At 34.8% G+C, this 14,719-nt stretch overlaps 3 protein-coding genes across 3 annotated transcripts; 2 read left to right on the top strand and 1 right to left on the bottom strand.

The window, feature by feature from the left end:
• Positions 1-898: 898 nt before the first annotated feature.
• LOC142975894 (SRR1-like protein) lies at positions 899-1,812 on the top strand. Its single transcript, XM_076119026.1, has 2 exons — positions 899-1,042; positions 1,123-1,812. The coding sequence occupies exons 1-2, from the start codon at positions 900-902 to the stop codon at positions 1,805-1,807; spliced, it is 828 nt and encodes a 275-aa protein (XP_075975141.1). The 5' UTR covers position 899; the 3' UTR covers positions 1,808-1,812.
• A 12-nt stretch (positions 1,813-1,824) lies between these two features.
• Positions 1,825-2,151, top strand: LOC142976310 (protein FMC1 homolog). The gene has a single exon (XM_076119597.1). The coding sequence runs from the start codon at positions 1,825-1,827 to the stop codon at positions 2,149-2,151; it is 327 nt and encodes a 108-aa protein (XP_075975712.1).
• A 51-nt stretch (positions 2,152-2,202) lies between these two features.
• Positions 2,203-14,025, bottom strand: LOC142975893 (short/branched chain specific acyl-CoA dehydrogenase, mitochondrial). Its single transcript, XM_076119025.1, has 9 exons — positions 13,868-14,025; positions 13,598-13,715; positions 6,462-6,562; positions 5,354-5,560; positions 4,832-5,002; positions 4,368-4,531; positions 3,882-4,026; positions 3,343-3,478; positions 2,203-2,833 (listed from the first exon to the last, which is right to left on the bottom strand). The coding sequence occupies exons 1-9, from the start codon at positions 13,895-13,897 to the stop codon at positions 2,655-2,657; spliced, it is 1,251 nt and encodes a 416-aa protein (XP_075975140.1). The 5' UTR covers positions 13,898-14,025; the 3' UTR covers positions 2,203-2,654.
• Positions 14,026-14,719: the final 694 nt, after the last annotated feature.

Here is a 14,719-nt window from a genome sequence, read left to right as displayed (position 1 = left end):
ACAATTTAAATACTCGTAGACATAATAATAATATTTATATTATTTATTTATACTTTTATTAATCGATCGCTTTTAACAGCCAGCATTATAAAATTCAGTACTATCTTTTCCTCAGTACAAAATTAAAGAGGTTTGCTGGGTGATTATACGTTCGAGTTAAACACGTTTTAAATTGGTTTACAACTGAGGAAGTAATAAAAGCACTTTCAATTCCTCTAATTCTCGAAGCCGACATCATAAGTGCATATTGATTAGTAACTCATTAGATATTCATAACTTTATTATGAACGAATGAATCGTGCAAATACACCTGATTAAAAAAATTAAAGCAAGTCGCACGAATATCAAAACCGAATATAATTGCTCTTAAAATAACATCAGGAGTATATCCCGAAAATCTTCATAAAATCAACAGATAACCTTCAGGATTGATTTGATATGCTAAATTCAGAGATTAGCCTGTTACTTCATTGAAGTTTTAAAGTTGCCCTAGAAAAACAAACACAGTGCATATTCTACCAGGTCTAGTGTATAGAACTCGTAACCGGCGGTCCTGTATGCCAAGACTTGTCGATGTAAATGAAGCAATTGAAGTTTCTAGGGAGCGTAGCAAGCAAGTTACGTTCTTTGGTCCCTACCTATCTCTGTTGGAAAAAGGCGTGATCTTATGTATTATGTATGTAAGTTGTAAAATTATAAGCTCACGAGATGACGTTCCTAAAGTCCAGATTAAGGTATGTATAGGTAGGTATAGTTAGTTTCTATTTCGGTAATTATGTTGATATTTTTAGTTTTACAGTATATCAATTAATAAATTCACCTAATACAATAACAATAAATAAAAAAAGGAAAATATAAGGTTCGGAAACAGTTTTTTTTTCTATTGCAACATTACAAAAATGTCAAATCCTAACTTCGACAGTGATGGGTTTCAAAAAGTAAAATCAAAGCGTTCTTCAAAAAATAAACCTACGAAAATACCTGCAAAAGAAACGCACTTTGATAACCAGAATATAATAATAGACGTTGAAAAAGTTATTCAGTGAGTATCCACAGTTTACTTCTATGAAAACAACATCCAGTTTTGAGGTTATGTGTCATTTGTAACTTGTTGTTTTTCAGACGAATTCGCAGTTCAGTGGATGATTTACGATTGTCTGACTATCTTGAAGGCTTCCTAAAATCTGTGAGTAGTTTATTAGACGGTAGAAGTGTCGTAGAAATAGTATGTCTTGGGCTCGGACATATTTCCGAATGTAATATTTCTAGATACCAGTTAGCTCTCTTGCTCTGCCTGAAAGAACATTGTAACCCTCAAAAAGTGCTCACACATGACCCTATATTCTATAAAGGTGAATGTGAAGTATTAAACAAGCTTGGCCTTGAAGTAATTACTGAAAACAATGAAGGTGGTTATGTAATTTCTGGGAAAGGTCCCACTATTGTTTATTTACCTCATTGCCCAAAACAATTGACTAATAATTTCCTTTGGAGCAACTGGGGTCCTAATTTAGAGAACTGTGTACTTATTTGTAACAGTTTTGGTTCTTTAATTGACAATCAGCCAAGTAGAATTCTATCAGAAACAGTGCCTTACATTTATAAAATATTTCCAAATACAACTGAACATAGTTTAGACAACAACTTTAAATTCACAGACATTTTTAATGATACTTCTATTCACCAGTTTTCTAAAAAAAATTTAGAAAAAGTTGATAGTGATTTCTGGAAGAAAGGCAGCAAGCCTAGCTATGAAAACACTGAAGAGTTCATAACATCTCTTATGGTACAGAAGTTGAACATTTAATTTGTTTAAAGGTCTAAATGGCGTCGATATCCACAAAACCGGCACTAGCCACATTGAGGCAGTTGCTCTCAGAGTTACGTAAACAGAGTTCTACTAAGAAACTCGCAGATAACCAAATGGTGCAGTACATTCTCAGTCAATATAGGAAATATCAGACTACTGACCAACAGCTTTGCAAAGCAATTGACGAGATGCACTTCAAAGCAAAAACATACTGCGATTACCTCCAGCAATCAAGACGTTACAAGGAGATTAATACCGAGTTTAAGGGAAAGGGGGAAAGGACCGTTGAGGAAACCGCAAGAATGGTCGGTTTTAAGTTACCGCATGACCCTAAACCATGAAACCACGAGTTAATTGTTGAATGATCATAGACCTTAGATTTACTGTAAATAAATTGTTTTAGTTTATCAAGTCTTTTATTTATAAAAGTTATAACATTTTTGATACTTGGTTTGGAAGACATCTCTTTGTTAGTATTACAATTTTTATTTACATATCACTGAAAGCTAATAAATGCAGGTTGGCAAATATTATTTTAATCTCTTAAATAATATCTATATGAAAGCATTTATAATATAATATAATATTCTCAGCAATTTATTAAAATAGAAACTTAATACATGATATCTTAAAAGAAATATGGAAAATTGGTATGATAAAGAAGATACATACAGAACTTTATTTATATTGGTCAGAGTTTTGATTTCATAAATATTGTAAGAATAAAGAGGGTAGACAGAAAAAAAATTGGAAAGTAAAGTCAACGAAAAATAAAAACATTTGGTGAAAATAATATATTTAAATCCACCGGGTCCCTAAAATAATAATTTCTTTATATTAATCTCTATTGTGTGTACTCCTTTTGCAGTATCTTGGCAATGGTCTGCAATTGCATGTTGCTTGTTCCTTCATAGATGGTACCGATCTTCGCGTCACGGAAGAATTTCTCTTGAGGGAAGTCTCTGGTGAAACCCACTCCTCCCATAAAATCTATACATTTGGATGTCAATCTTTGAGCGATTTCTGTAAAGAAATATAAAACTTATGTTAATGGATGAAGGTAGAAAGTGTGTTGCGTGGGTAGTTTGGTTTTATCTGAACTTGTTTGTGTATCTAGTTGTCGATAAAAGTTGTTTTTCTGTTGTGTAACTAGAAAATAACATAGCTGACGTATTTGATTCAAGCTTATTGCGTAATAGTCAATAAGCACTATCAAAATTAAGTGGATAAACAAGACATCGAATAAACTTGTGGGGAGTTTTAAAGTCATCGTTAATTCAAAAATTATATTATTATCATATAAAAGGTATTATTTTATTGACGAACTGGGGATCTACATTGTGTCATTTCCTTTCGCACAATAAATATAGAAGGGATACCGTAGAAAATATATAAAACACTGATTGGCACTGACATTAATCATGAATGTCCAGGCTTAAAGTCTCGTTGCCTCTTTAGCGAATTAGCAGATAATTCTTCTGATCTAGCCCTATTTATTTGCTTAAGAAAGTTTAAGTAAGCAGCTGGTTTACCTGAAGCGTAATATTTAGCCATGGCGGCCTCCTTGACGAACTCCAGGCCGTTCTCCTTGAGCCTGGCCGCGTTGTACGTGAGCAGGCGCGCCGCCTCCAGCTCTGTCTGCAGGTGAGCGATCTGGTAGCTGATACCCTGGGGAAAGAAGATTTAACAATTTAATACATTTTGAAAGGATATTTGGTTGTTCAATTGCTCAGGTAGAGCCCATTCGCGTAATTTTGTGATATCAAGAACATTAGATACCTACTTATTAAAAGAAAAAAGGTATTGCGGTATGCGCTTATCAGAGGACTTGACAATTTCTAGGTAGGTACTTGATTGTCGATAATCGATTGTGGTAGAAAATCGAACCCCTGGACAAGTATTGCTCGGTCTGCTATCTCGTTGGACGACGTCAATCAATCCATTAGGTGGCCATACTGCCCATAGACTAAATATAAAAAGAAAAATCTGAACTGTTTTGCGTTTAATAAGTCTTAGTTCTGAGGGCAATCATATGGACTTCTTAAACCATTGTGACAATAATTCTTCTTACCTGGAAGGAGTATATGCTCTTGCCGAACTGTTTCCTCTCCAGCGTGTAAGGGATGGTGGCGTCCATGCATCCCTGGCACAGACCGATCATCTGAGACGCGATACCGATACGACCCTCGTTCAGGAAACCAGCTGCGTATTTGTAACTGGAAGTAAAAAAGATTCGTGGGTTAGACAAATATGAATTCTTTAGCGGCCGTTTTTCTTTACTGATTTTCGGTCATTGTTTTCTGTGGCTTATTAGGCATTTATTTGTTTTCAATTGTTTCCCAGCACCTGTACCTACTTAGCTTTAAACTTGCTCAACATTAGACAGAAATAGTCGGTGATTTACACGTGATATTACAAACTTAAACATTAACAAAACTTTCTGCTTTAGAACGCATAATATTTATTATTAGACAAAAAATATTTGGGCTTTACAGCAGAAACCCCCTTAAGTGAATCACTAAATTATTTATTGCTTTCAATGAGATTTAGTACATACCCTTTGCCATATTCTCCAAGGATGTTAGCTTCAGGCACCCTAACATTGTCGAAGTGCACCATGCAGGTACCAGAGGCGCGGATACCCAGTTTGTTCTCAGGCTTGGCCACGCTCAGACCGGGGGTCTCGCGGTCTACTATGAAGCAGGTGATGCCTTTGTAGCCCTGAAATGATGGAAAAAAAGAGTTTTATACATTCTGGTGTTAATATTTTCTAGTAAAAATTGATATGTGGGCAGGAGATAGATGTTAGGTTATTAAATATTAAAAAAAAACTTATGTAAATTATGATGGTAGTTTAGTAGAAGTGTGTTGCAGTCACCTAGAAATAAGGTTATAGGGAGATGATCATGGAATTAGGACATAAAATCGGCATCATTTTGCATAGAGCAGAATTTAATTAATTATCGATGGGTTTCAAACCGACTAGAGCTCTTTTAAGCTACATATTTTCAATTTTCTTACCTTGGAGGGGTCAGCGTTAGCCATAACAAGGAACACTCCAGCAACATCAGAGTTCGAGATCCACATCTTGGAGCCGTTGATGACGTAGTGGTCGCCATCTTTCTTCGCCACGGTCTTCAGGGCGAACGCGTCGGAGCCCGACGTGGGTTCGGTAAGGCAGAAGCTTCCTGCCTGGAATAGAAATTCGTAAGATGAAATGAGGAATAGGCAAAAATATGCTGGCACGTTGCATTTTCATCTTTCAACAAATGTTAGGATGCTCGTGAAGTAATTGAATATCACTTTGTTGGTCAACAAAGTGGTGGTGGTTCTACTTTGATTCTGATTTTCATCAAAGACTTACTTAAGGAAAGCAGAAGCTGCCTCTGGAGCTTATTATACGAGAATTATTGCTTGCTAAATTCTGAAGTAGAATTATCCACTATCATTTTTGTCTGGTGCTCATACCACTATGAAACAACTCAGGAAGTTTTCAAACTCTCAAAAAGTAAGACGGTATAGATTAAGAAGAGCATTACTTACGTATTCTGTACAAAGTTTGGTCAGGTACTTTTGCTTCTGTTCTTCCGTGCCGAGCTTCATGAAGAGCGAGTTGACGAGTGTGTTGTGGATGTCCACGTACGCAGCGACTGCGGGATCCACTCTAGACAGTTCCTCGACGACCAGCATCATTGTGAGGAAGCCGCAGCCCGAGCCGGAATAGTCCGTGGGAGTTTCAATACCCATCAGCTGGAAAAACAAGGTTTGAAGGTGAATTCGAAATTTCGATTTAGAGGGCTAGAAGTGTCTGGGTGGCTTGAAATTTCAAATGTTTAGGGCTTGATAGGATTCAATGGTCCTAGAAATGAGTTAGAGAGAATCAAATTCTAGCTTACGAGTGTATTTAGATATATTAGTTCTAAAGCCATGTTTGTGAGGTTAGGTATTTATAGTTAAGTAAGTTTTATATGTTGTAATTTTTTTCATGTAATTATTAAGATTAGGTAGGTAACTAGTACCTAATATGTGCTAATAAAAAACATCAGGTACCTATTTTTAGCACACAGTGACCTGATATCCTTCAAATTATCTTAAGTCATTCAAACAGGTTAAGATTAGCTTTTTATGTGGGTTTTGTCTTATCATGTAGGCGCATAGCAATGTGTATGTTTGTTTTTTGTTTTCAAAGGGTATGATAATGCATAACAACGAATACATTATTAGAATACAAAAAAACTTATGTTTCTCTGAGCCTGAGGTTTGAAAGTAATTTGCTTTATGAAAAATCCGTTATAAAACCTAACTTGTATAGTTTATCAATGAAGGTACTGATATAGTTAGTTAAGAGTAGGTAAGGTTAAGACAACGCAAAATCTTGGACTCTTTTTTACCCTTGGCTAGAGAGTAACTTCATTGAACTCCTGGTTTTTGAGGCACATTTAGCGGTAGTTTATCTATTCAATAGCATTTAAGTTCATATCAACATAACAGTTTGAATAGATAAACTACCGCTAAATGTGCCTCAGAAACCGGGCATCAGTAGTACATTGAACCAATAAAGAGTTAGCGTGTACCACACACGGTGTCACGTAACGTAATTATGGTAAGTATTAAGTAATTAAATAAGTGCTTGGTCATGGTAAATACTTACACCATTGTCGAAGAGAAGCTGTCTAACACCATCGTCGATGCGGTGTTCATCTTCCATCTTCTTGACTAGGGGAGCAATCTGTTCTGTTGCCAGTTTTCTGACTGTAACATAAAAAAACATACCGTCAATGGGATGATCCAGAAAACATCGTGTCCAGGTAGGTTTTTCTAGATAGTTATGCAATGTACAGTCCTTTACTGACCCACAGTCACTGACGGGCAAGGATCTCTTTCATATATGAGGGGTTTGCTTTGAGTCCACTACCGTGCGGGACTTGAGTTGGGTTAACTTTCCGTTTTTTTATTTATTTTGTTATTTCGCCTGTTCCTGTATCCCACTACTGAGCAAAGCCCTCTTTTAATTTCCAGATCCCAATAAGCCCATTCAACTTATATGTACCTACATAATTCTCAAAAAATGTTAGATTTAACAAAACATTTCGAGAATCGCAAGAAAAACCTCTCACAGAACATAAGCTCTTCTTCATGTTACGTTTTTAAGTCAAATTCTGTTAACTCGGTTGATTTAAATTTCTGGCAGAATGACTTGTAGTTATTTAGTCTTACTTCATATCTATCTTTGAATAGGGATTTAAAATAGTATCTAATATTACCGAAAACGTAGGTAAAGTGTTCAACATAACTCTTTATCTTTCGTATCTCAATAAGTATGATTATGTTGTCTATCTATGAACGTTTGTTTATTCACTTTCGCTATCAGTTGATGTGTATCTTTCGGTATCAACAAGATATAATGGACGAGCGATATGTAAAGACATTTTGTTTAATGCTATCGTTATAAGCATTATCGAAAAGCCGTGACTTTGACTAGTACAAATATGTTATAGGTATGAATATTAAAGACAGGTTTTTTTGTGGATTTATGGTCGCATTTTTTAGATGATTTTGTTCCATTCGTTTTATTTTTTTATGTGTTGTTATGTCGCATTTGTTTTTTTACCTACATCTAACAACAAAATCATTGTTGTTGGATCTTATAAACTGCATAGGTACCTACCTATTTTTGGTTTCATTTTTAATTCTAAATTGAGGCGAATTTCCTTCATCACAAAGGTATGGTCAAGTAATCGTGAAATCGCAGCGAAAACATTATTGAGATTTTCTACAATTTGGTAGGGATATTGACTGTAACGCGTAGGTAGGAACTATTTTTAAACAGTTGTATCCTGATGCTGTAGTCTATTCGAACCATCACAAAACAGTACATGGACCTAAGACCTAACCTCTTATGAAGAATACGCGATCAAAAATACTCAGCTTGTTTTAAAAACATGTCATGGAGTTCTGATATGCAGCCAGCCATCCGCACGATAAATGCCATGGTATCGAGGTCGGCAGTCGCGTGCAATGTAATATTACTCGCCTACTTAACGCTTAATGATGAAACAAAAACCTTTTGTACTTAAAACTACTTACTGTATGTTTCTTACTTGGGTTAGTAAGTATTTGAAGATTTTCATTAACTTCACACGACAATTTCTGTTTGTGCTCCTAGTACCTGTCTATCTACCTACTTATAATTATTAATTTTGGCTATGTGGTACCTAATGGTTTAATTGTGGTTTACTGATTTTTGCTTTTTTTGTTTGTTGACTGTAATTGTGTATTGTGGCTGCGTCAAAATATGTCTATGCTTTTTTAACGAAATACTACAAACGAAAGAGCTCCTGTCAATTAGTATAACGAAAGCCAGTTTAATAAAAAATATTTTCACAATATAACTAAAGAAGCTTTTTGAACAGTTCGTATCAACGAATTCTACTTTAATTCGGAAACTACTACGAATAAATTCAGACGATCTATTTTCGCCAACATTTTCTCGAGTTGTTTACGTCACAATCAGACGTATTTAAATATTCAAGAGGCAAGACTAAATGGGCGTGGTGTTTGTAAAGGTCAGTTACCGAAGTTACCGACCAGTTTATAAGCCTTCAAGTATTTTTTTAGGCGCCTTGGTATAAAGAAAAAAATTCCTGGCGCCGCCGCGCCGTAGATTATAAAGAATAGGAGCTAAAAAGTGATCAATCGTCTTAAATTATTTTCAATTGTGGCAGTTAGGCCAGAATGTTATTATAATTTATGAGATAAAATCTTATATTTTTAGCTACAAATATATTCGGTTCGGTTCGGCAATATTGATCGAAGAACAAAACCGACTCGACTCACTTGTTCGGCTTGTGCCGATCGGGCTCATCTACACATATTCCGATTTACCACCCGGGTAGACCGATTAATGCCGAACCGAATATATGTGTAGCAAAAAATATAAGCGTTTATCGAATAAATTATAATAACATTTTGTCGTGCCTCCGCAAAGCGAACATATCGCTATATTTTTCATCTTATCAAGCGCAAAATTCAATTTTTATCTCTGTTCTGTTGCCAACTATTTTCTACAGTACAAACAAGATAATGTTGAGTGTTATGTCGTCATATCGTCAGTATCGCTACGGGGGAGGTTAATTATGATATAATTTAAAGATAATATTACGTTAGGCCAAGCCTGTGCGCAGTTTATGACACGTATGATCGATAGTTTAATGTTTATCTGCAGTAAATCTAATGTGAATCACAGAAACAGTTATAAAATATCAACAGAAATAATTCCGGTGGGTTCCTTATTTTGTAGTGATTAGTGGAGGAAGAATACATAACGTGGGACAAGTATGTTCAAGAATGGTGAGGAGGTGAATCCTGCCAGGCATCAAGAATTTCAAGCTGCCACCTTAAGGAATCTGCTGCATGGCATAACGGTTTTATGATAACAAACGGGACGGACTTTTAACACGCCTAAAGCAAAGCATGAGTTACCCTAATACCAGCAAAACAGCCGCGTTTTTTTAAAGACAACTTCCGCACTAAGAATTGCTCTTGTGTTGCGGGGACTTTTACAAACAACGGACAAAAAGTAAAACCAGATCCGAAACAATTATTTCTGGATCGCAAAATTAATAAATGCTCCAAATGATAATCGAATCCACAACCTTCCGACGCTATGATAGCGGCGCGTGGCGACACCACTGCACCACGGAGGCAGTAAAAAAAGTAACTAGTTCATAGTTTCCGTACCAAAGGTTGCTTAGCCGTTGATCGATTTTATTGACCGGTAAGGTCAATAAAAAATGAACGTCTCCATAAATAGGTATACTCAAGTCTCTCAATAAACGCCTTCATATTTTAGTAATGTATTTCACTTTGGATAAATTGATATCAGACCATCGTGACCTTCATAACGTTTTAAATGATATTTAGCAAACAGTATTATTATACCAATTTATCAGTATTGCCGTCGACATTACAATATTCAATTGATAACTGATTGTAGATGTTTTTGATATTAAGTATTTTATTAACTTTATTAAGTAGGTAAGTACCGTATTATGACAAGCAAGTTTTTACATTTTTTCTTGTTACTTATTATGTTTAATTTGACTTATGAATAATTGTGAGTACCGGTATGAAAAAATCTATTACATTTATTAAAACAGTCGTTTCGTCCCAGACCGCGCATTGGAATTCCTATAGAAATTAATAAGGAATAAGTAAGTACATAGGAATCTACAGAATGGTTCATTCTCGTAGGAATCACAGGATACATGGGACATAGGTGTTAATGATTTAGGTACTACCATGAGTAATTTTATTAGTGTTTAGCTTTAGAACAATAAAAGGATTAAACCAGTAAGTTACCTACTTATTTTTCCTCGAGAACTCATTTGTCTACTTGCTGAAGTATTTTCATTGTCAAGATCTTTAAATTAGATACTAAAACCGAGTCTAGACGGCGAAAGACAAAGCGGGTTACTAATTAGCATGTAAAGAGAAACATACATACTTTGCAATTAAGTATCACTTTTTGCAAAATGTGCGGAGCATGCTAATTCAGAGAAACCAGACGGCAATCAATCATATCGTTTATGAATGCATTAAAATGGAATAAAGCAGGGATTGGCAAACTGTGGCAAGGATCCTTTATTAGCACAAAGAAGACTGAAGCTGTGACTACCGCAACTGTTCATGCTAAAAGTGTTTTTGTCCACTCATGGACCACGGAGGAAAATCGGCAAGACCCTGGCCAGTGGAAGCACCCGCCACAAGAGATAGAGGATTCTGATATACGATTTTCTTTTCTTTCAAATTACCTAATACCTAGCTACAAACCACGGGTACCTACCTGTACTACCATAAGACATCGGTGAAAAATGTTTTGCTAACTCTTTAATTCAACGGCAATACAATCTGGATCCATTAATATTCATTACAAAGATTTTTCATCGCTTGAAAAAGGTTGGAAGCCCCTGTCATAAATGAAACAGGATCCGTGAATGTCCGTGATTGACTTCTTTTGTATGTGGACAATGCATGCATTTTCTGTGCCAATAGGATGTGGCTTTTGTCAACGACTTTCTAGGCACTTAGTTAAAATAAGTAATCTCTAATCTCACGAGTATTGATTAGAAACATATTATTATAAATTAGACACTGGAGTTAGTTAAATTTTGCTATTATTTAAAGTTTATGTCTCATGTATATTTTTATTGGTTATGAAAAGTATTCAGAGCAGACCTGAGTAGCTCAGGTAAGCAATAAGGTGACTTAAGGAAAATAATAAAATAAAGTCATAATAAGCAATTAAATAATATGTTTTCCTCGCTCTAATTGAATTATACTGCACACGCGAGTAGGTACCTATACTGATAAATTGTATCAAATAAAAATAAACAAACGTTTATGTACTCTAAATGCATTTATTTTAATGCTCATATTATCAACTTTATATTGGTTAAGCTATCTTTACATCCTTCACCAAATTTTAAATTTGGTAGAATGATAAATAAATAGGTCGATCTGAACTAACGAATGCAAATAGAAAAATAGAAATCCTAGCTTAGTCTAGCGTTTAATTTTTTTTGTACTTATAGCAAAAACCTAAGTAAATATCATACATACACACTTAATAGTAGGTAGGTATAAGTACTTTACTCAAAATATTGTTATTAACTGTAATAGTTAAACTCGGTGTGTAACTCGGCAATAGTTGAAACTATTTAATTAATTTTAAGATTAAATGAATAGAATATTTATATAATTCCTTCCCACACTGATATTGTTTTGTTTTTATTATGAAACTGACTGTCGTTAGCCAATGACGTGTGTCGAAACAAGAGATAAGTAATTAAAACATTGTTAACTATGTTATTTATTGACAGTTCGAGTTTATTATGATGCAATTCGGGTTATTTCTTAAGTTATGAAATATGAAGCATAATATTTAAACGAGCAGAAGTATTTCAGTTGAAATAATCGCATTTTTGGTCATCAGAAACCTTTTTATCTATAGCACGAATTTGACTGTTTTTTCAAGTTTAAGTTAGCCCAATTAAACCTTTCTCACATTATAGGTCGATATTATAAAATAACACAACCTGGATACAAACCACAGCTTAAAACCAATCATACAAGCTTTAAATACGATGTTATGCACTTGCAAACGAATTATGAAAAAGTCCAGTAAGAATACGCCCTTACCAATAAGGGCCGCATCACAATTGCCAAACTGTTGAACTGGGTCGACAAGTTATTACATAAAATAAATACGAACAGTGAAAGTTGTTTTTATCGAGTGCAGCTGAAATAATATTGTTAATGATAACTGCATTAAAATAATATAAGAGCTGATAACGTTTTGCATTCAAGTCTCACGAGTAAGTTATTTTTTACGAATTTTCATTCATTTCTGATTCACTCCATCAAAAAATAGACATAGAGGTAAAAAATAATGTTTGTTTATGCTTTATCCGACTGCGCGACGCAAAGTTTGGTAATGTCTTTATACATGGTTTGTGTTCAGAATTCAGAGTGTATTGATGGACAATAATAATTACGTTTAAAATAAATTTTAACTAGCTAGTAAAAATCTCAAAATTTTGCTGAAGAAGTGATTATAAAATTATTTACGATAAAAACGCAAACGTTGTTCGATTTTGACGTAATTTTAGAGTCAACCTTGATCTTGAACCCGCTTCCACACTAGCGACCGAGTACAACGCGATTTTAATTTTATTTAGGTTTATTTATTTCATAAGTAAGCAGAGCTTGTACTATGGTAACCAGACAATATACTTATTATAATGTTGTTTCTCAATACATATAGATGCTCATACCCGTGCTGAACACACAAATATTCTGTTGGGATGCGAACCCACTGTGGCTAAAAACAGCTGCACGACGACCACTGTGCCAAACATGCAATTGATTAAAAATGCAGTTTTAAATGTTAATATCTTCAAAAAGCTAGACAAATGAGTAAGTAATAAAATGTACATTTGCATCTTCATTTTAACAAACAAAATGCAGTGAACGTTATGTCATTGTAACCGTCGATAAGAATCCAAAGAATTTCGAGAAATGGTTTGGCTCCAACGGGACTCGAATTCGGGTGCGCGATTAATTGTTTACACAGCTTGTATGAATGATTGTACTTAGATTATTTTATACTTTGTATTAAAATAATTTTATTCCTAAAAACTGTTTGCAATGGCTGTATATTGCTTGCCTATTACAGTTTTTTTGTAAATCCTACTTTTATCAGCGGCATAACAGCAAAACATTATCAACACGTAATTACTTATCTAATATTATCAGAGTTGTGTAACCATTGTAGAGATACTCTTGACATCAACAAATTCTTAGCTATTTCCATAAAAACACCATCGTATTTAAACAGGTCAAAGTCAGTTATATTTTTATATTGATTACGCAATTAATAACAACTAATTAAATCGCGCGATTACGTATCAGTGTGAACACAATCTTATTATAATTTATAATCTATTTCGTCTACGAGTTTTACTTTTCGCGCATGTCGCAGTATACAGACAGCCAACACCGGCGTTTGTATAAATACGTAAATCTTTTATTTTGTACACGAAATACGTTATTTAATTTGCGCATGAATAAAATTTGGCGCGTACATGAATACCGCGGTTGCTATAGCAGAATAACACAATTTAAAACGTTTATTTGACCAAATATTTGCGCCAAATAATGTCCAAACGGAACTGGCTCGTGGTTCACCTTCGTAATATGTTGGTAAAAACTTCATTCAACACTTACTTGTTTCCTTCATCTGCAGCTCATCTTCAGTCAACATGGTAAGAGCACGAGGCGCTTCTGTGCTGTAACTCTTCTGCACTTTGGCCGATACAATTGGAGCCCGCCATTGCTCCAAGACCTGCAGAACCGGCTTATTTTAAACACACGCTTATAACTAAAACTAAATCAGTGTGGAACTTTTTAAAGTTTTTAATGTTGGTAGAACTTTTTATTATTCGAAATTTGAACATAGAGTGGACAGTATTTTTAATTGATGCACCGATCACTCACCTTGCTGCCAACGCGGCGTAATGGGAACATTGTTTTTTTTTCTTTTATAAACTTTTGCAATACGCGTTGGATGCGGCCGCGCCTGCGCTCAGCGGTCTCCGAGTCGAACTGGGTTTATTTCTCGTGGCTAGTCTGTTATCTCTCTCACACTAAGATAACATGTTTCGACCAATTGGTGATGAATAGTGTTCGCTCGTGGTGCTCGTGCGTATGTGTATAAAATTTTAGTGACCTTGAACGTTTTATAACACTTGTTTAATATTCCCCATGTGTTTGGCCATTCATTGTCACCGGCCGGCACTGACAGGCAGTCCATGGGAAGACACAATGGGCACTGTGTTATTCTTTTCCAGCTAACTATTAAGTTTTAAAATGCTTATTAAGATATTACAAAACAAAATAAATTATTTCCCATTTTTTAATTTAATTTTCAGCCACACTGGCCTACAAATAGATTCTTCTGGAGCACGATTATTTTCGTCGGTCGTAACACAGTAATGCAGTTAACTGGGGTTAAAATATTGCATTCGAAAAATACACTGGCTGTTTATTTACCAAATAATTAAACAATTAGGTACACTTCAGGAGTCCAGGATCTTTATTTGATGTCTTAACTCTACTTTGTAGGAATACTAACATAAAAAAAACGTGTTTATCATACAACAGAAACCCATTATAGCGTGAATTGGCTATCTTTTTTTATTTTTTTTTTCTGTCATTTTATTAGATACTGGCATGTAAAATTTAACTTATTTACGAAACAAATTAATGCCATCAAAAACATTCTGTAAAAACCTCAAGTCTCGCCGTAAAAAGTTGTGAGATCTATATAATACCAAGTCGATTAATCTA

The sequence above is a fragment of the Anticarsia gemmatalis genome, chromosome 10, assembly GCF_050436995.1.
Source record: "Anticarsia gemmatalis isolate Benzon Research Colony breed Stoneville strain chromosome 10, ilAntGemm2 primary, whole genome shotgun sequence".
NCBI lineage: Eukaryota > Metazoa > Arthropoda > Insecta > Lepidoptera > Erebidae > Anticarsia > Anticarsia gemmatalis.
Note: the sequence above shows the minus strand (reverse complement) of the source record. Positions and strands in the feature narration are given on the sequence as shown.